We start from the raw sequence: 20,243 nt of genomic DNA, 5'->3' as shown, positions 1-20,243 counted from the left end.
TCTTTCTATCGTTGCTTTACTGTGTTCTGTAGCTGGATTAGCTGGATTAACTGGTATCTTTCTATCGTTGCTTTACTTTGTTCTGTAGCTGGATTCACTGGTATCTTTCTATCGTTGCTTTACTGTGTTCTGTAGCTGGATTAAGTGGTATCTTTCTATCGTTGCTTTACTGTGTTCTGTAGCTGGATTAAGTGGTATCTTTCTATCGTTGCTTTACTGTGTTCTGTAGCTGGATTAGCTGGATTAACTGGTATCTTTCTATCGTTGCTTTACTTTGTTCTGTAGCTGGATTAACTGGTATCTTTCTATCGTTGCTTTACTTTGTTCTGTAGCTGGATTAACTGGTATCTATCTGGATTCCACAACCCAACAATAATACAAATGTCAGAGTTTGTCCGCCACTTGATGTCTTCATTCAAGAAAAGAGAAGCATCACAATAAAACATGAAAGTTAACAGACAAGTATGTTTCCTCTTGTAGACAAGACATATGGCCTAGTCCCCCAGATCTGTTTGTGGGTTTACCAACTCCATTGCCGTCAATGTGTTAAGACATAACAATGAGTTGGCACGATAGCGTAAACAGACAACATCAGGCTACAAGACATACAGTAGATGAGAATTATTAACTGAAGAGGAACATACATGATCCAAAAGGTTTTCAAGAAGCAAGAGACTTGAGATGTTACCGTCGCATTTATTACACAGGGTAGAGGTAGCTAGCCTAGCATTTATTAGCATTTATTACACAGGGTAGAGGTAGCTAGCCTAGCATTTATTACACAGGGTAGAGGTAGCTAGCCTTGCATTTATTAGCATTTATTACACAGGGTAGAGGTAGCTAGCCTAGCATTTATTAGCATTTATTACACAGGGTAGAGGTAGCTAGCCTTGCTAACCCAGACTGACATGAATGAGTACAGTTCTGTGCACATAGTCCAATTAACATAATCATTTGATTTCAAAATGTTTACATGCTTTTACAAGAAGACGATTTCCCCCCCAAAAAAATCCTGTTAACATGGACACATCTGAAATCAGGCTACCTGATGGGACTTTGATGAATGCAGAAAAATTTGAGTTCCGTGTCAGCTAGCTGTCCTGTTCATCCTCCATGGGAATAGGGAAATTTAATAAATTTAGAGAGACTAGCACCCCAATCTGAACTATTCATATTCGCAGGAGAAGATCGTAAAAAAATTGATTTGTTAGATATGCTTTGCCTCGTTCTCCCACACTGATCAACTCACTGGCGAAATAATGTTTGTGTGAACGGCTAAATCCTTATTATTAGGAGTGTTGCTACATTCACATGGACCAGATGTGAGGTTATGGCCCATTATTACACATAGTAGGAGGACAGTTAGATATTTCCACCACAAGGTGTGGTATAGACCTATATAGACCTATAACAATACAAGAGTTGTTAACAAAACAACATTGCCGATGGGACTTAAGATGCTCTGATCAATAAGGTTTATTTGTCCATAGACATACCTACTGTAACACAATGTGTCACTCATGAACACTGGAAAGAGCCTTAAAGCCGTAGTCATGTCTGAACCCACGTATCGTCCTTTGAGATAGATGGCTTATCAGGATTTTGGGTCCAGAATTGTGGTATCCGCTGTGAATCCACCCCCTCTTTCACAGTGAGAGTGTTCATCTACCAACGCTAGCAGCAATCCATCAGTTCTGGGTTTAGGTTCAGAGTGTCTATGAAGAGGCTGATGTGAGCTGCCCCTTGTGTACGTACTCCAGAGCTGTGGCGATGGTTCTCATATCCATCTCAATACTGCGAGCCCAGTTCTCCACATCACCGATTTCCTGGTCAAAAGAAAGATAAAAGGTTAGGAGCCAAAGCTAAAGATACAATGGGAAGGGTTAGAACTAAACATGAATAAGTAGCCTACACAGATAGATTACAAATGCATAACTGTTTTAGTTATTCTGGTAATGACCAGGGTCCGGTTTCTCAAAAGTATCTTAAGGCTAAGTTAATCTTAGAACCATAGGATCAAATAGAATCTAATTTTATTCATCACTTGCTTCGTAAACAACAGCTGTTGTAATTTAAGGCTCTAGATAGCAGGAAACAGCAGTTACAAAAACACTCAAATCCCAGAGTCCCCCACATGGACTGAACAATATTTGTACATTATTATTTCTAAAATTCTTGAAGTTCTGTCAAGTTGGTTGTTGATCATAGCTAGACAGCCAAACCCTAACTAGGCCACTCGGGAACATTCAATGTCTTCTTGGTAAGCAACTCCAGTGTAGATTTGGCCTTGTGTTTTAGGTAATTGTCCTGCTGAAAGGTGAATGTGCCTCCCAGTGTCTGTTGAAAAGCAGACAACCAATTTTCTCTAGGAATTTCCAGTGCTTAGCTCTATTCGGTTTATTTTTATCCCCCCAAGTATCTTTACATTTTGAGTACTTTTTCCACCACTGGTATAGAGGTCCTGGTTGGCAGGAAGCTTGGCTCCAGTGATGTACTGGGCTGGGCTGTACGCACTACCCTGTGTAGCGTCTTACGGTTGGATGCAGAGCAGTTTCCATACCAGACGGTGATGCAACCGGTCAGGGTCCAGCTGTAGAACTTTTGAGGATCTGGGGGACCCATGCCAAATCTTTTCAGTCTCCTGGGGGGAAAAAGGTGTTGTCGTGCCCTCTTCATGACTGTCTTGGTGATGTGGACACTTGAAACGCACAACTGGCTCCACTACAGCCGTGTTGATGTGAAGGGGGCGCATTCGGCCCTCCTTTTCCTGTAGTCCACGATCAGCTCCTTTGTCTTTAATTATGTTGGAGGGAGAGGTTGTTGTCCTGGCACCACACTGCCATGTCTCTGACCTCCCTATAGGCCATCTTATCGTTGTTGGTGATCAGACCTACCACTGTTGTGGTGTTAATGGTGTTGGAGTGGTGCTTGGCTACGCAGTCGTGGGTGAACAGGGAGTACAGGAAGGGACAGAGGTGTTTTTTTAAACCTTTATTTAACTAGGCAAGTCAGTTAAGAACAAATTCTTATTTTCAATCACAGCCTAGGAACAGTGGGTTAACTGCCTGTTCAGGGGCAGAACGACAGATTTGTACCTTGTCAGCTCGGGGGTTTGAACTCGCAACCTTCCGGTTACTAGTCCAACACTCTAACCACTAGGCTACCCTGCATACCCTTAGCACCTGGAGGCAGCACGTCAGGAAGTCCAGGATCCAGTTGCAGAGGGAGGTGTTTAGTCCCTGGGTCCTTAGATTAGTGATGAGCTTTGTGGGCACTATGGTGTTGAATACTGAGCTGTAGTCAATGAACAGCATTCTCACATAGGTGTTCCTTTTGTCCAGGTGAGAAAGGGCATTGTGGAGTGCAATAGAGATTGCATCATCTGTGGATCTGTTGGGGCGGTATCCAAATTGGAATGGTCTAGGGTTTCTGGGATGATGGTGTTGATGTGAGCCATGACTAGCCTTTCAAAGCACTTCATGGCTACCGACTACGGGGCAGTAGTCATTTAGGCAGGTTATCTTCGCTTTCTTGGGCACAGGGACTATGGTGGTCTGCTTAAAACATGTAGATATTACAGACTCGGTCAGGGAGAGGTTGAAAATGTCAGTGAAAACAATTGCTAGTTGTTCCATGCATGCTCTAACTACACTTCCTGGTAATCCTTGTGAATGTTGACCTGTTTAAAAGGTCTTGCTCATATCGGCTACGGAGAGAGTGATCATAGTCGTCCAGAACAGCTAGTGCTCTCGTGCATGCTTCAGTGTTGCTTGCCTTGAAGCAAGCATGAAAGGCATATGAGGGCATAGCGTGATTTCTTATAAGCGTCCGGATTACTGTCCAGTTCCCTGAAAGGAGCAGGTCTAGCCTTTAGCGCTGTGCAGATGTTGCCTGTAATCCATGGCTTCTGGTTGGGATATGTACGTGGGGACGACTGATCAATCCACTTATTGATGAAGCCGGTGACTGAGGTGGTAAACTCCTGAATCCCGGAACATTTTCCAGTCTGTGATAGCAAAACAGTACTGTAGCGCAGCATCTGCGTTTCCTGACCACTTCCGTATTGAGCGAGTCACTGGTACTTCCATATTTTTTGCTTGTAAGCAGGAATCAGGAGGATAGAATTATGGTCAGATTTGCCAAATGGAGTGTGAGGGAGAGCTGTATGTGTCTCTGTGTGTAGAGTAAAGGTGGTCTAGAGTTTTTTCCCCCCTCTGGTTGCACATGTAACATGCTGGTAGAAATGAGGTAAAACGGATGTAAGTTTCAATGCATGAAAGTCCCCGGCCACTAGGAGCGGCGCTTCTGGAAAAGCATTTTCAAGTTTGCTTATGGCCTTATACAGCTCGTTGAGTGCGGCTTTAGTGCCAGCATCAGTTTGTTGTGGGAAATAGACAGCTACGAAAAATATAGATGAAAACTTTCTTGGTAGATAGTGTGGTCTACAGCTTATCATGAGGTACTCTACCTCAGGCAAGCAATACCTTGAAACTTCCTCAATATTAGACATTGCGCACCAGCTGTTACTGACAAATAGACATACCAGTTTGAGGTGAGTAATCGCTGTTCTGATAACCAAAAGCTATTTTCAGTCATAAGAGACAAAATAAGTTACAAACAATGCAAAAAATAAAAAACACTCAATAGCGCAATTGGTCAAGAGCTCATAAAACGGCAGCCATCCCCTCCAGCGCCATTTTCATGTAGAGATGTGGTTGAATCTGTGTTTGAAATTCACTGAGGGACCTTGCAGTATGTGTGGGGTACAGAGATTATGTAGTCATTCAAAAATTATGTTAAACACTATTATTGCACACAGAATCCATGCAACTTATTATGTGACTGGTTAAACTATTTTTTTTTAGACTTACCAGAACAACGGGTGTGGAATACTTATTGACTAAAGACATTTCAGCATTTATTATTAATTTGTAAAAATGTTGAAAAATAAAGTTCCACTTTGACATTCTGGGGTATTGTGATGAAAAAAAAAATAATAATACTTTGCAATTATTTTCTTTTTTTCCTTTTACATTTTATCCATTTTAAATTTAGGCTGTAACACAACAAAACGTGGAAAAAGTCAACGGGTGTGAATAGTTTCTGAAGGCACTTTATATCTAAATACAGTATACAGTGCATTCGAAAAGTATTGCTTTTGTTATGTTACAGCCTTATTCTAAAATGAATTAAATTAATTTATTTAGCCTCAATCTACACACAATAACACAATAATAACAAATTAAAAACAGGTTCAAATGTTTTGCAAATGTATTAACATAAACTGAAACATCACATTTACGTAAGTACTCAGGCCCTTTACTCAGTGTTGAAGCCACTTTGGAAGCGATTTTATATTCAAGTCTTCTTGGGTATGACGCTACAAGCTTGGCACACCTGTATTTGGGGGGGGTTTCTCCCATTGTTCTTTGCAGATCCTCTCAAGCTCTGTCATGTTGGATGGGAAGCGTCGCTGCACAGCTATTTTCAGGTCTCTCCAGAGATGTTCGATCGGGTTGAAGTCCGGGCTCTGTTTGGGCCACTCAAGGACATTCAGAGACTTGTCTTGGCTGTGTGCTTAGGGTCATTGTCCTCTTGGAAGGTGAACCGTCACCCCAGTCTGAGGTCCTGAGTGCTCTGGAGCAGGTTTTTAAATCAAGGATCTCGCTGTACTTTGCTCCTTTGATCTTTCCCTCGATCCTGACTAGACTCCCAGTCCCTGCAGATGAAAAACATCCACACAGCATGATGCTGCCACCACCATGCTTCACCGTAGGGATGGTGCCAGGGTTCCTCCAGACATTACAAGAGTTCAATCTTGTTTCTCATGGTCTGACAGTCCTTTGGATAACTCCAAGGGGGCTGTCATGTGCCTTTTACTGAGGAGAGGCTTCCGTCTGGCAATTCTACCATAAAGGCCTGATTGGTGGAGTGCTGCAGAGATGGTTGTCCTTCTGGAAGGTTCTCCCATCTCCACAGAGGAACTCTGGAGCTCTGTCAGAGTGACCATCTGATTCTTGGTAACCTCCCTGACCAAGGCCCTTCTCCCCTGATTGCTCAGCTTGGCGGCCAGCTCTAGGAAGAGTCTTGGTGGTTCAAACTTCTTCCATTTAAGAATGATAGAGGTCACTGTGTTCTTGGGGACCTTCAATGCTGCAGAAATGTTTTGGTACCGTTCCCCAGATCTTTGCCTCGCCACAATCCTGTCTTGAATATACCACAGGTGGACTCCAATCAAGTTGTAGAAACATCTCAAGGATGATTAATGGAAAGAGGATGCACCTGAGCTCAAGTTCCAGTTTCATAGCAAAGGGTCTGAACACTTATGTGAATAAGGTTTCTGTTTTTTATTTTGAACATTTCTAACCTGTTTTCGCTTTGTCATTATAGGGTATTGTGTGTTGATTGAGGACATTTGTTCATTTAATACATTTTAGAATAAGGCTGTAATGTAACAAAATGTGGAAAAGGGGAAGGGGTCTGAATACTTTCCAAATGCACTGAGTCTATGGTAATGACCATTTCCTGCCACAAGGGGGTGGTACTGTCAACTTTATGAATGAGAATCAGACATGGAGGTTCATCTCATTGTCAGAATGTCCTGAAAGTCATCCTCTTGACAAAGCAAAAAATAAGCCATGACTGAGATGACTCAGAGATATTTTGACGGGAATAAAGCACCCCCCCCCCCCCCCCCCCCCGACTAAGCCAAGGTCCCTCAGGCTAGTGACACCTTCTTTTCTCAGTTTGCAGTATATGACAAGGATAATGCACCAGCTTCTCAGGACATTGTAGAAGGCCAGGAGGGAATGTGTTTGATGTTCAACAACAAGGGTTTGGATTTCCTTCATACCTCAGTTACCTCCAAAGACACAGCACAGATATTGTCTTACAGCTGAGAAAGAGTGGTATTGGTAGAACAGTAACTTTCTGTGAGTCACAGATATACATTGATGTGCTTGAGGCCTACTGTAATTGTATATATTTTTTAGAAAACGTTTGCCAACAAAGGGTATATAACCTTGTATTGAGATAAACTTTTGTTATTGACCAAATACTTATTTTCCACCATAATTTGCAAATAAATCCATAAAAAATCCTACAATGTGATTTTCTGGATTTTTTTCCCTCATTTTGAATAGTTGAAGTGTACCTATGATGAAAAGTACAGGCCTCTCATGTTTTTAAGGGCGAGAACTTGCACAATTGGTGGCTGACTAAATACTTTTTTGCCCCACTGTATGTATGTATACACACACACCCACCCACCCACCCTTGGCTAAAATGCTTTTGAACGTTAGAATGTTTCACTGGATAAGTGACAGAGTTCATGATACATCAAAAAAGGAGTGGAACTGTTTAAACTAACTTCTGTCTCTAGGGATAGTAAAGATACCTTTGATTTGGGTGCAGAAGGAAAATACCCCATATCCCTTCTCCAAACATGTTGTCTGCCACCACTCACCAAAGATTTAGAGGTGTTGGTTCCTAATCTAAGACCATATAGGGTTGAGTTATGTGTGTGTGTGTGTGTGTGTGTACCTTCAGGGCCTGGTTGAAGCCTTCCACCATACTAATCCACTGGCCAGTCTGCTTGGAGAACTGGCCGGCCTGCACCTGTAGCGTCTTCACCTCATGGTCCAGTTTCCTCTGGTTCACATACGCCTTGGCCACCCTGGAGTTAAACACAGTAACTGGAAGATGACTAGGGCTATAGCACATGTTAAAACAATGTTACGTACAACAAGACTTTATAAACACAATATAGATGTGTATAACAACAGTATCAGCCACAAGAGTTCGGAGATGATCAGAAAACGAATGCAAAGTTTGGCACAAGAATGGAAGCTAACTAAGTTCCATTATTCAATAGAATGTTGATCTTCTTACATCTTATGGGCAAAGGCATTCTATTTGATATTGGAAACTGAAGGGAAAGTCGACTGACAGTTCCTGAAAAAGAGTAAAATGATGTCCTTACGAACTCCTTAATGTTAAATCTCAAAGAGGGGAGAAATGTTGCTACACTTGACTTTATCCTCTTTTTGTTAACGGCAATATAATGTAGTGGCACAACAATGGTGGTCACGTCTAACTGTTGCTCACTAAGATGCTTTTCTTGGGTTTGGCCTTTATGTTGCTGTCATAACGATTCTATATTACCAGTGTACATTGTGCTGTGGAGTCACATGCCATCATTGGTGAACACAGTGATTGAAGGCTAAGCACACAAACGGGGTAGTTTCTCCAGCACAGATTATGCCTAGGCCTGGAAAACACAACTCACTTAAGAATCTCCATTAAAAATGCTTTTTAGTCCAGGATGAAGTTTAATCTGTGTCTGGGACAGTGCTCCACAGGGTTCAATTTGCAGGCAGTCTTCAATTATAAACATGCTATAATAAGCCAAGGCTACTCAAACAGAAGACGGTAGCTAAACATTTTCAATGCAGGTTAACAACAAATATCTAATATGTCACGTGTCAAGCCATTTGAACTGAATTGGCTGAGTTGAACAGCTGAATGACTTGAACCCAATGGGACATAGAATGGGTTACATAAAAGAGGTAAGTTACAAACAGGGCATTCTTACCCCACATTAAGGTGGTCCACCAAGGCTTCTGTTAGACAGGTGGCAGCAGTAATTGCCTCTCGTCTACGTCCCTCTATGCAGGGAAAAAGAAAACAGCTGTCATGTCATGGGTGAATGGAATTTGCCTCCGCTGGAGATGGCAGCATGGGCAGCTAACTGGTTAGCCATCAGGTCAAGACAACGCGAGAAGCTAGCTAGCTGGTTTCTGAGGCTACTTAGTTATGCGCTAGCTAGCTTTGGGCATCAGTGTGAGTTCCTCTACGAACACAGAACTACAGATACAATTTGTTGTCGTCGTTGCATGATGGGACCATAGTTAAGGGCCGTCCACATCAAGGATGAGAACTGTTTTATTGTTATAATCTAATTCAAGTTAACAGGTGCATTCATACTACAACGATAACTACAAAAATAGTGGAAAACGAGAGCCATCGTTTTGGATCACTTTCAGACTGATTTTTTCCCCCTGTCCCTCCAATGAAATCAAAAACGCGTTTGATTGAAGTGTTCTTAGTTCTAGGTGTGCGAGGCTGCTTGGAGAGGAGCGCACAGTAAACTTGCCTGGGCAACTAGACATGTGAGCATATTGTTGGCAACATTAATTCTAGGACATTTTGGGAGAATTATAATCCACAACAAACAGCACATATTTACCAATAGTATCTGTTAACGCTGATAACATCCTGACAAAATACACACTGACTGGTCGCTAATGTGCCTTTCTGGACCTTGTAAACTGTCTAGAAATGACAAATTACTGACCCAAATAGTTGCCGATCAGATTTGTATTATTTGGGAATGAAACATGCATTCAGAACACAGGGTTATTGAAATTACATTTACTGTAAAAAAAAATATATGCATTATTACATTGTGTTGTTATAGCCTAGGTATGAACATTTGGTCGCAGTTGTAAATGAGAACTTGTTCTAAACTAGCCTACTTGATTAAATAAAGGTGAAATAAAAAAAATAATGCAGCATATCGGAAACCCAACTGGCGATTTTTGTGTATTGTTGTGAATTGTTAGATACTACTGCACTGTTGGAGCTAGGAACACAATCATTTCACTACACCTGCAATACCATCTAAATATGTACATGTGACCAATGTGACCAATATAAGGAGGAAGAAGTCACTATGACAACTAACACACCCGGAAGGACAGAATGGTCTGTTACCTTATTCATAGGCCTACAGCGAGCAATAGCGGGTTTTGTTAAGTTCATTGGCAGGTGTAGGCTACTGTATAACAATACACTCTCCTCTAGTGTGGATGCTCGCCAACGTTTTATAGTTGTGTATTATATGTCGTTATAGTTAGTTATTGACCTTGGTGTGAATGGCCATTTATTAGTTAAAATAAGCTAGCATGCAGTTAGTCACGAAATTCACAATACTTGTCCCATCTCATGCATTTTCAACAGTTGTCTGCCTTTGTGTCAGTCTAGGTTCAGGATCACAAGTAACTTAACTAGAACAAGCTTAACGTTGCTGCTCGCAAATTAGCTAGCTAGCTATATTTAGTAGTATTGTTTTAGCATAACTATCGCTAGCTAATCAGACAACTTCAGTTTCACACGATACCTTCTTTCCTCTCACCTTGAAGTTCTTTTCGTTCGGTCTGCTTCGATTGGTGCTCCTTTAATAAACGAGAAAGCATTTTTACGTTGTTGTTCGTTCAGTTGAATGTTTTAATCAAGAGATATTTTAATTTAGCAAAGCTATCAGAACTCAGAGCTGTTGTCACGAGACCGCCCAATGCGGAAGAGACTTGTACCACGTGATCTTCTTCGTCTCCTTCTTCTTTTTTAAATGTAACTTTGATATAACTAGGCAAGTCAATTATGAAGAAATTCTTACTTACAATGACGGCCAAACCCGGACGATGCTGGGCCAATTGTGTACTGCCCTATGGCACAGCCAGATGTGATACAACCTGGATTCGGACCAGGGACTGTGGCCACCTCTTGCACTGAGATGCAGTGCCTTAGACCACTACACCACTCGGGAGCCTAAATGAGGTTTGACGGTGGTTGGCATCCAATAAATGTTGCATTACCGCCACATACTAGTATATAATAAAATAATAATTTTAAATAAATAATATAATAAAAAATACAACAAATACCCAACCATCTAACACTACACTCACAACAATTAGTAATAAATACCAATCCCTGCAGTACAGTTGACAATCATTACTGTACATGCAAAGAATCCAATCTTACTGAAACATATATCGCTTGTTGGTTTATCCCTGGACAATTGTATATCAATCTCTTCATTCAAAGACTCAAACATGGACACTCTTACTGACATTTGTGGCTGCTTTGTGTGATGTATTGTCGTCTCTACCTTCTTGACCTTTGTGCTGTTGACTGTGCCCACTAATGTTTGTAGTACACTCGACTGAAAGAACACAGTTCGTTCACCGTATACTCATTAAGTATGTAGTATACAGTTTGTTAGTATGGGTATTTGAACACAGCTATAGTGAATTTTACAAACACTTATTATATGTGTTTAAGTATGTGTTTGGTTTAGGCTTACCTTGGTGGGACATTTTGATAACCATGTAATTATCTCTCAGACAAGGTCAGTTTTATCAATATATTTGCCTCAATTTACTCAAAAATGCTAAATAAGTAACAGAAAAGGCCGCAGCAAAACTACAAATTTAGCAGGAAGCTCCAGCACCTCATTTCTAACTGACAATGTCATCTATCATTCACCATCGCGATCAGAGACCTGTCCCCAATCCATGATGAATCCATGTGCTGTATTGACATGAATGGAATAAAGTGTTGAACCTCTTCAGTCCCCTTTCTCAGTTTTAGCTACAGTAGCCACTGACTACACTTTAGCTAGCTAGTTCGCAGAGCAGTAGATCAAACAATCATTTTGTATTACTTAGCATTCAATTGTTTGTACAACATGTCGACTTTGGTGTCTATTTCAGACCTTATGGCATTTTTCAAGGATCAGCATAGGAGCATTAAAAGGGGGGAAGACCACTCTCAGTCTGGCCGTGTGGAGAAGACCACTCTCAGTCTGGCCATGATGAGAAGACCACTCTCAGTCTGGCTGTGTGGAGAAGACCACTCTCAGTCTGGCCATGTGGAGAAGACCACTCTCAGTCTGGCCATGGGGAGAAGACCACTCTCAGTCTGGCCATGTGCAGAAGACCACTCTCAGTCTGGCCGTGTGGAGAAGACCACTCTCAGTCTGGCCGTGTGGAGAAGACCACTCTCAGTCTGGCCGTGTGGAGAAGACCACTCTCAGTCTGGCCATGTGGAGAAGACCACTCTCAGTCTGGCCGTGTGGAGAAGACCACTCTCAGTCTGGCCGTGTGGAGAAGACCACTGTCTGGCCGTGTGGAGAAGACCACTCTCAGTCTGGCCGTGTGGGGAAGACCACTCTCAGTCTGGCCGTGCGGAGAAGACCACTCTCAGTCTGGCCATGATGAGAAGTGCAGCTATAGTGAGGGGCAACTTACCTGTTTGGTCAGGGCCAGCATGAGGGATAACATTTATCCTGTCTCAGTGAGTGTAGCTCTTAAGTTAAGTTTGAGCATCTTAGCAAAACAATGAGTTCTATACAGCTGTCAACATTCTACAAGGAAAGAGCTACTTAATTAATCAATTATATAACCATTAACCAGATTACCCCGGATACCAGACTTAGATGAGTGATAACTCAGTTCTAGAATGTTGTCATTGATGAGAATGAATCTAAAAATCTGTTGACATTCAGAATTGACTTTGTTTATACATCCAGCCTGTATTGTAGTTACATGACCAGAGACACATCTTCAAATGCACAGTATTTATTTGGAGTGGTACATTCAGTCTTGATTTATAGGATCCTTTTATGAAATGGGTATTTGAACACAACTATATGTCAAGTGATAAAGTCCCAAGTTATCAATTAAAAGTTTATGGAAAAACTGCACTTGTCCTCATGAAATGGACAGTTTATTAATATTCTACAGCTGTAATGTCATCAATCAAATCAAACTTTATTTATATTGCACGTTTCTTACAACAAATGCATTTCAAGGTCTTCAAAGTCAGGCATTGAAAGACATGTGTCACGTAACATCCTTCATCTCGGCAGGTCTCTATAGGTGACCAGGGGATTCTCTCTGCCACATACAAATGCCTCCATGGAGCTTATCAGTGTAGCCATGCAACCTATTATGGCAGTTCACAATATCGTCCATACGGATGTGGAATGTGATTGGAGGAAGCCAGCCGTGGCCCAACCAGGTGCAGTCAACGGGGGACCTATATTTGGCTGAAGACTACAACCCTCTATCTCCGTTCAGTGGAATGGCATGTCTCCTTGAACCTGTGCCAGAACAACCACTACCCTCCCTGTCATCCCTGTCTGTACCGGCATGGTTAAAAACAGGCGCACCTGGGGCATGCAGACATCCTGCCTGGCTTGGTTGCTGTCGGCTGAGCAGCAGGAGGCTATACGGCAGGCAAGTTGGACAGCGCATCAAACCCAACTGGCACAATATGAGAGGGAGGTTGACGGCCAGCAATTATGGAGCAGTGGTTAGGGCCAAGCGCGTTACTCCGTCGCTGCTAAAAAGGGGTCCTTCGATCAGTTGTTGTCTGTAAAGTGGGAGACAGATAACGAAGAGGGCATCAAGGCATTTCAAATGGCTACAGGGATGGATGTGCAGGAGTCAATGACTTGGGTCACCGGATCTGGAGTGGTGGAGGTCATTGTGTCCCTATGTTGAATAATCAAAGTATTTCTATTTCTTACCGCCTCCATGAAGACCATCCTTACTGCCACCAGGTCCAAGGTCAACTCCGCATCACTGGAAGGGACAGTTGCTGCTTCATTGTGTGGACTCATATTGCTCCTCGTGTGAGTACCTGTTTTCAGGGAAGACAATGGTCCAAGAATATTCCACATAGTTCATACACACACACACACACACACACACACACACACACACACACACACACACACACACACAAGGCTCCCAGAATAGGTTATATTACATACAAGTTATGCTCCAAGAAGCCAACTAAAGTAACGTAGTTAACTTTATCATGGGCACGGTGGGAAATCATTTCTGTGATGTTCAAAATATCGACGTGCTTTAGTCTCCACAACTGGACGTTTGCTCTCGGATCACACGGGCACAGGATGTTCATGCCCCAGATGGCTTGAGGGATACACACTGCTGTTGGACTGGAAAACATAGAGACATTATGTTGGAAGTCCCACCCAGTTTTCTACATTAAAATGATGGCAGCCAGAGAGAAAGAGGCGAAGCGAGAGGGGTAACTCAGAGAAGGGTAACTCAGAGGAGGGGTAACTCAGAGGAGGGGTAACTCAGAGAGGGGTAACTCAGAGAGGGGTAACTCAGAGAGGGGTAACTCAGAGAGGGGTAACTCAGAGGAGGGGTAACTCAGAGAGGGGTAACTCAGAGAGGGGTAACTCAGAGGAGGGGTAACTCAGAGAGGGGTAACTCAGAGAGGGGTAACTCAGAGAGGGGTAACTCAGAGAGGGGTAACTCAGAGGAGGGGTAACTCAGAGGAGGGGTAACTCAGAGAGGGGTAACTCAGAGAGGGGTAACTCAGAGAGGGGTAACTCAGAGAGGGGTAACTCAGAGAGGGGTAACTCAGAGAGGGGTAACTCAGAGGAGGGGTAACTCAGAGGAGGGGTAACTCAGAGGAGGGGTAACTCAGAGAGGGGTAACTCAGAGGAGGGGTAACTCAGAGAGGGGTAACTCAGAGGAGGGGTAACTCAGAGAGGGGTAACTCAGAGGAGGGGTAACTCAGAGAGGGGTAACTCAGAGAGGGGTAACTCAGAGGAGGGGTAACTCAGAGAGGGGTAACTCAGAGGAGGGGTAACTCAGAGAGGGGTAACTCAGAGAGGGGTAACTCAGAGGAGGGGTAACTCAGAGAGGGGTAACTCAGAGGAGGGGTAACTCAGAGGAGGGGTAACTCAGAGGAGGGGTAACTCAGAGAGGGGTAACTCAGAGAGGGGTAACTCAGAGAGGGGTAACTCAGAGAGGGGTAACTCAGAGGAGGGGTAACTCAGAGAGGGGTAACTCAGAGGAGGGGTAACTCAGAGAGGGGTAACTCAGAGAGGGGTAACTCAGAGAGGGGTAACTCAGAGAGGGGTAACTCAGAGGAGGGGTAACTCAGCCCAAAAGCTGTCTACTCCAGCAGGTGGTGTTTTCTATTTTTTTTTGCTTTTCCAAACGAGGAGTTTTTGTACAGAGGTCAAATTTGGTCAACAAACTAAATTTAAACGGCTTATTTGCTACGTCAAATCAAATTTATTTATATAGCCCTTCGTACATCAGCTGATATCTCAAAGTGCTGTACAGAAACCCAGCCTAAAACCCCAAACAACAAGCAATGCAGGTGTAGAAGCACGTGAGGTTTACTTGATTGAATATAAGTTTTGTGTAGGCCTACTGATATAAGGAGAAAAAAATACTTCATATCAGAGTTGTGCCTGTTAGTGCTCTTCAGCATCCTTGGGACATCCCTACCCTGCCTATTTTACATTTCAACGGGCTAGGGATGTCCCTAGCCCGTTGTGGTTGTTCACATTTGTATCTGCACTCATTGGCAGAATGGCCCCACCTGATCTTTCCTTCTCCCAACTGCCTTCAATTTATTTATTTATTTTTTACCACTTTTTCTCCCCAATTGGAAGTTATAGTCTTGTCCCATAGCTGAAACTCCCGTACAGACTCGGGAGACGCAAAGGTCGAGAGCGATGCGTCCTCCGAAACATGACCCTGCCAAGCCGCACTGCTCTCTTAACCTGGAATCAAGCCGCACCAATATGACCGAGGAAGCACCGTACAACTGAGGTTAGCATGCATGCGCCCGGCCTAGGAGTCGCTAGAGCGCAATGGGACAGGGACATCACGGCCAGCCAAGCCCTCCCCTAACCCGGACGACGCTGGGCCAATTGTGCACCGTCTCATTGGTCTCCCAGTCACAGCCGGCTGTGGCACAGCATGGGATCGAACCCTGGTCTGTAGTGACGCCTCAAGCACTGTGACGCAGAGCCTTAGGCCTCTGCGCCACTTGGGAGGCCCTGCCCTCCATGTTTTTATGGAGTGATGGAGTGTCTGGGCAATATAATGGAAAATCTGTGTGGAAGCCCTCAATGGCGCTGCCCATGCTAATGCAGCCTTTTGGCCGCTAGAGGTCTCTATCATTCTCTATGATTTAGCCCAAAACCTTTTGAATTGATTGTTTGTGTGCTCTGACTGGTAGCAGGTATGATGGAGAATGCACCTCCGCCTATACAATTAGGGTTTCCACTAGTTACCACAGACACAAGTCAAAAGTGGCTATGTGGTAAACATTTCTGAAAACTAAAATGAGCTTTTTGGTCTTAATTTAAGGTTAGGCATGAGGTTAGGGTTAGGCATAAGGTTAGCAGTGTGGTTAAGGTTAAATTGTAGAAATAGTTAGGGTTTATGACTTTGTGGCTGTGGTAACTAAACTAGTGATGACTGTGAAAAGGCAGTGTATTCCCTGTTCTGTAAATCTGCAGAGAGAAAGGAAAGAAACATGACAGGGACAAAACTACTGTTGTCTCTAAGTTCATCCAGACCCACTGTAGCCTTCCAAAAAGTAAAGAAATCACATGTGTTTCATTCAAGGGACACCGTGACTGGGACACCACCCAGTCATAATACCATGATGTGCTTATCTGTAATCCTATTCCCATACAGCCCCCATACTCAACTTGTCACGCCCTGATCTGCTTCACCTGTCCTTGTGCTTGTCTCCACCCCCCTCCAGGTGTCACCCATCTTCCCCACTATCCCCTGGGTATTTATACCTGTGTTTTCTGTCTGTGTGTGCCAGTTTGTCTTGTTTGTTTAAGTCTACCAGCTGTGTTTTGTGTCTCAGCGCCTACCTTTTCGAGTTTCTCTTTTCTCGCCCTCCTGATTCTGAGCCCACCTGCCTGACCACTCTGCTTGACCCTGAGCCTGCCTGCCATCCTGTACCTTTGCTCCTACCCCTGCCTGCCATCCTGTACCTTTGCTCCGACCCCTGCCTGCCATCCTGTACCTTTGCTCCTACACCTGCCCGCCATCCTGTACCTTTGCTCCTACCCCTGCCTGCCATCCTGTACCTTTGCTCCGACCCCTGTCTGCCATCCTGTACCTTTGCTCCTACCCTTGCCCACCATCCTGTACCTTTGCTCCGACCCCTGCCCGCCATCCTGTACCTTTGCTCCGACCCCTGCCTGCCATCCTGTACCTTTGCTCCTACCCCTGCCCGCCATCCTGTACCTTTGCTCCGACCCCTGCCTGCCATCCTGTACCTTTGCTCCTACCCCTGCCCACCATCCTGTACCTTTGCTCCGACCCCTGACTGCCATCCTGTACCTTTGCTCCTACACCTGCCCGCCATCCTGTACCTTTGCTCCTACCCCTGCCTGCCATCCTGTACCTTTGCTCCGACCCCTGTCTGCCATCCTGTACCTTTGCTCCTACCCCTGCCCGCCATCCTGTACCTTTGCTCCGACCCCTGCCCGCCATCCTGTACCTTTGCTCCGACCCCTGCCTGCCATCCTGTACCTTTGCTCCTACCCCTGCCTGCCATCCTGTACCTTTGCTCCGACCCCTGCCCACCATCCTGTACCTTTGCTCCGACCCCTGCCCGCCATCCTGTACCTTTGCTCCGACCCCTGCCTGCCATCCTGTACCTTTGCTCCTACCCCTGCCCACCATCCTGTACCTTTGCTCCGACCCCTGCCTGCCTTGACCGGTCACTTGCCTGCCCCTGTTGTTACAATAAACATTGTTAGTTCACACAGTCTGTACTTGGGTCTTACCTTCATTCTTGATGCAACTGGCTGGCAGAACGGCATAAGAACGCACATAATATGTGCCAAAATATGTAGAATTACAGGAAATGTGCTTTAAAAAACGCAAAATGTTCTCTCTGCCAACAAGAGGGATTTGAACAGTTCGAGATCACATGGATTGCAAGTATCTCTGATATACAGGATCCACCTCCTCCACCTTCTATTTCCTGCCTCAACCATTAGTATTAATCAATACAGTGATATTGCTGACTGCAGTGGTGGAGAGGTGGGGATAAAGAGGGGAACAGGGATAAAGAGGGGAACAGGAAATAATGACCCTGGCTTTAAGTACTGGCTACCATCTAAAATAAGCTTTCTCCTTGAAGTGAGTGTGGCCTAGACTGCTAATGAGTTCTTGTGTTTGGTTGTTGGGTGACGGTGTCGCACGCACACACACACGCACGTACGCACGCACTCGCACACACACAGGGTGTCCCTGCAGATCTGACTGATAGCTCTATAGTCTCTAGTCTGTGTACACCTCGACCAGCTATCAACTATTGTTCATCCTCTACCACCCCTACTGTGCTTTGTTCACACATTCTGGGCTCTGAGCCCAAAGCTGCCAAGATATTTTCAAACTGTTCTCAAGCCCACTGACTTGCAATTCCTTCCATCTCTTTGTTTTCCTTCTTAGCATCTTTTGGAAAGGTTACCATTCTTTTTGTAAAGTCACGAATAGACAAAATCATGTTTTTCCATGAAATTGAAAGATATTGTTGCTTCAACATTGATAAAGTTTGATCCTAAAGTTACTGGTCCCCTCCCCCATATCAAACACTTGGATTCAGGAGGCGGGATTATTAAGGGGACACAACAATGGTAACATGATATTCTCTTACCTAATTTAAATAAGTACCGTCTTGTAACCAACATTGGACAAGGTATGTTTGCAGAGGGGCAGGGTTTATTTAGCTAGATAGCTACTCTACTGGTGCCGAACTTTGACTGTAGGGTGTCAGCATATATGACTCAAAGTTTACACTATTCATCTATGGCAAAGATATTTACATGTTTCCCCCTTTCATCTGTGTCTGGTGTTAGCTAGTTAATGACTAGCTAGATTTTCAGCCAGCATTGAACAAAAGGAGGGAAAGTGTCGTTCAAAACTCTGATGCAGTTGTCAACACATCCGTCAGTGAACCGCATCACAAGAGACATTCACAAGAGACATTCACAATCACAAGAGACATTCACAAGAGACATTCACAATCACAAGAGACATTCCATTATAATTTTTTTTTTTTTTAAATGACATTTATTGATGCAATTTTAATGTTGTTTGAGTCGCTTTGTGTATTACCAGATTTGCTTTTGATTATTTTACTGCAACACTGCATCCAAGTTGCTTGACATAGGCATTTCAAAGAGCTGTCAGTCAAGGCGAGCTCATGAATGTAAGCTCCCTGCCCACCTGTCTTTTCAAACTTCCTGGTAGTTAGCCTTCAGAGATTTTATAGCATTTCTATCCCCAATATATTCTGTCAGATAATTTAGTCACTCAAAAGGCTATTTTACATGAGAAACACAATGACTGTTCGGGACCTTTTAAAAGGATGGAGTTTTTGTCCATTATTGATTTTATATACAGTATGAGCTATGTAAATCGATATGCCCAGAACAGGGATATTGGAATACTGTATCTTTTATTTAAAAGGGATTGACACTACATGTGGTTTATTTACACTCATTGGACAGCTGAAAAGAAACATTAGGCCAATGTCTCGATGCCAGGACTCCCAGATTGGTTTCTTCATGTTTTCTGTAATAACAGATAAATAATAACTAGAAAATGACATTTATTGAAGGAAATATGGTGTGCTTGCTAGTCTTGAAGTACAGTATTTATGGTTGTGAAATAGTACTAGTAGTGATGGCAGTAGAGTAATGGTAGTAATAGGGTTTCCATAGGCTTTTGTTAAAGTTACTTATTTTGGGGTGGTTTATACTGTAGGTGTGGGGTTATTAAAGTGGGTTTGTATAGTAGGCTAGAGTGAGTTCTATATCATCATAGAATAAGCCATAGAATGTGTGTTTAAGCTCTCTATATCTCTCTATATATTTTAGTTTGAACATTCAGGAACGTTTTGTGGCAGTGATTTTGGTTTTTTGAATGTGAAGCCTGCATTCTGTCATTGAAATGAATGGGGATACAACAAAGCTGTCTAGTTTATGAAGTAGGAATGGTAGCAAAAAGCTATTGTTGAAGCCATCTAAGTTGAGTCAGTTGGCACATGTCAACATTGGGTTGATGTTTGTAGCTGAAACGGATCAAGAGCAGTGGTGAATCCAGATTTTGCCGTTGAAGTCTGTATAGCTTTAATGCAAATTTAAAACTGTTATCATTCAAAAAAGTACTAACAGCATCAACAATCTTTTGACAAGCAATCTACATTGAGTCAGTCTGTCAATGTTGGTTAGGTGTATATTGCATAAACGGTGTAAGAGCAATGGTAAATGCAAATACTTCCCATTCAAGCCTATGGAGCTTTTATGAACGTTTAAAAATGGTTATAGTTCCAGAAGAATAAATGTATCAAAAAACCTTTGACAAGCCTCGGACACACTTTAGCTGGCTAGCGACAACACAAAGGTATAGTTACTTCAAGATTATGAGTCATAAAGCCAAAGTCATTCCTTTACTCTCCACCATCATCATCAATATATTTAACCAGTTTTGCTCCTAATGAGAGGCATTTAGGCTAGCTAGGCTAGTTAGCTATAGATTTACACTAGAGTACATTTTAGGTATAGCGAACAACATAGCAAG

The 20,243-nt window shown here is 43.3% G+C and overlaps 1 protein-coding gene across 1 annotated transcript in view; it reads right to left on the bottom strand.

The window, feature by feature from the left end:
- Positions 1 to 676: 676 nt before the first annotated feature.
- The window catches only part of LOC139413878 (biogenesis of lysosome-related organelles complex 1 subunit 1-like), a 127,262-nt gene continuing 107,695 nt past the window's right edge, over positions 677 to 20,243 (bottom strand). Inside the window, exons 2-5 of the mRNA XM_071161711.1 lie at positions 10,196 to 10,325; positions 8,594 to 8,666; positions 7,543 to 7,675; positions 677 to 1,826 (exon numbers count right to left, since the gene is read on the bottom strand). Of these exons, the coding sequence (XP_071017812.1) occupies positions 1,716 to 1,826; positions 7,543 to 7,675; positions 8,594 to 8,666; positions 10,196 to 10,256 (378 nt within the window). The 5' untranslated portion in view covers positions 10,257 to 10,325 and the 3' untranslated portion in view covers positions 677 to 1,715. The remainder of the gene's footprint in view (positions 1,827 to 7,542; positions 7,676 to 8,593; positions 8,667 to 10,195; positions 10,326 to 20,243) is intronic.

Source organism: Oncorhynchus clarkii, chromosome 7 (genome assembly GCF_045791955.1).
Source record: "Oncorhynchus clarkii lewisi isolate Uvic-CL-2024 chromosome 7, UVic_Ocla_1.0, whole genome shotgun sequence".
In the NCBI taxonomy this organism is placed as follows: domain Eukaryota; kingdom Metazoa; phylum Chordata; class Actinopteri; order Salmoniformes; family Salmonidae; genus Oncorhynchus; species Oncorhynchus clarkii.
The sequence above is the reverse complement of the archived record's forward strand: the minus strand, read 5'-3'. Positions and strand labels throughout refer to the sequence as shown.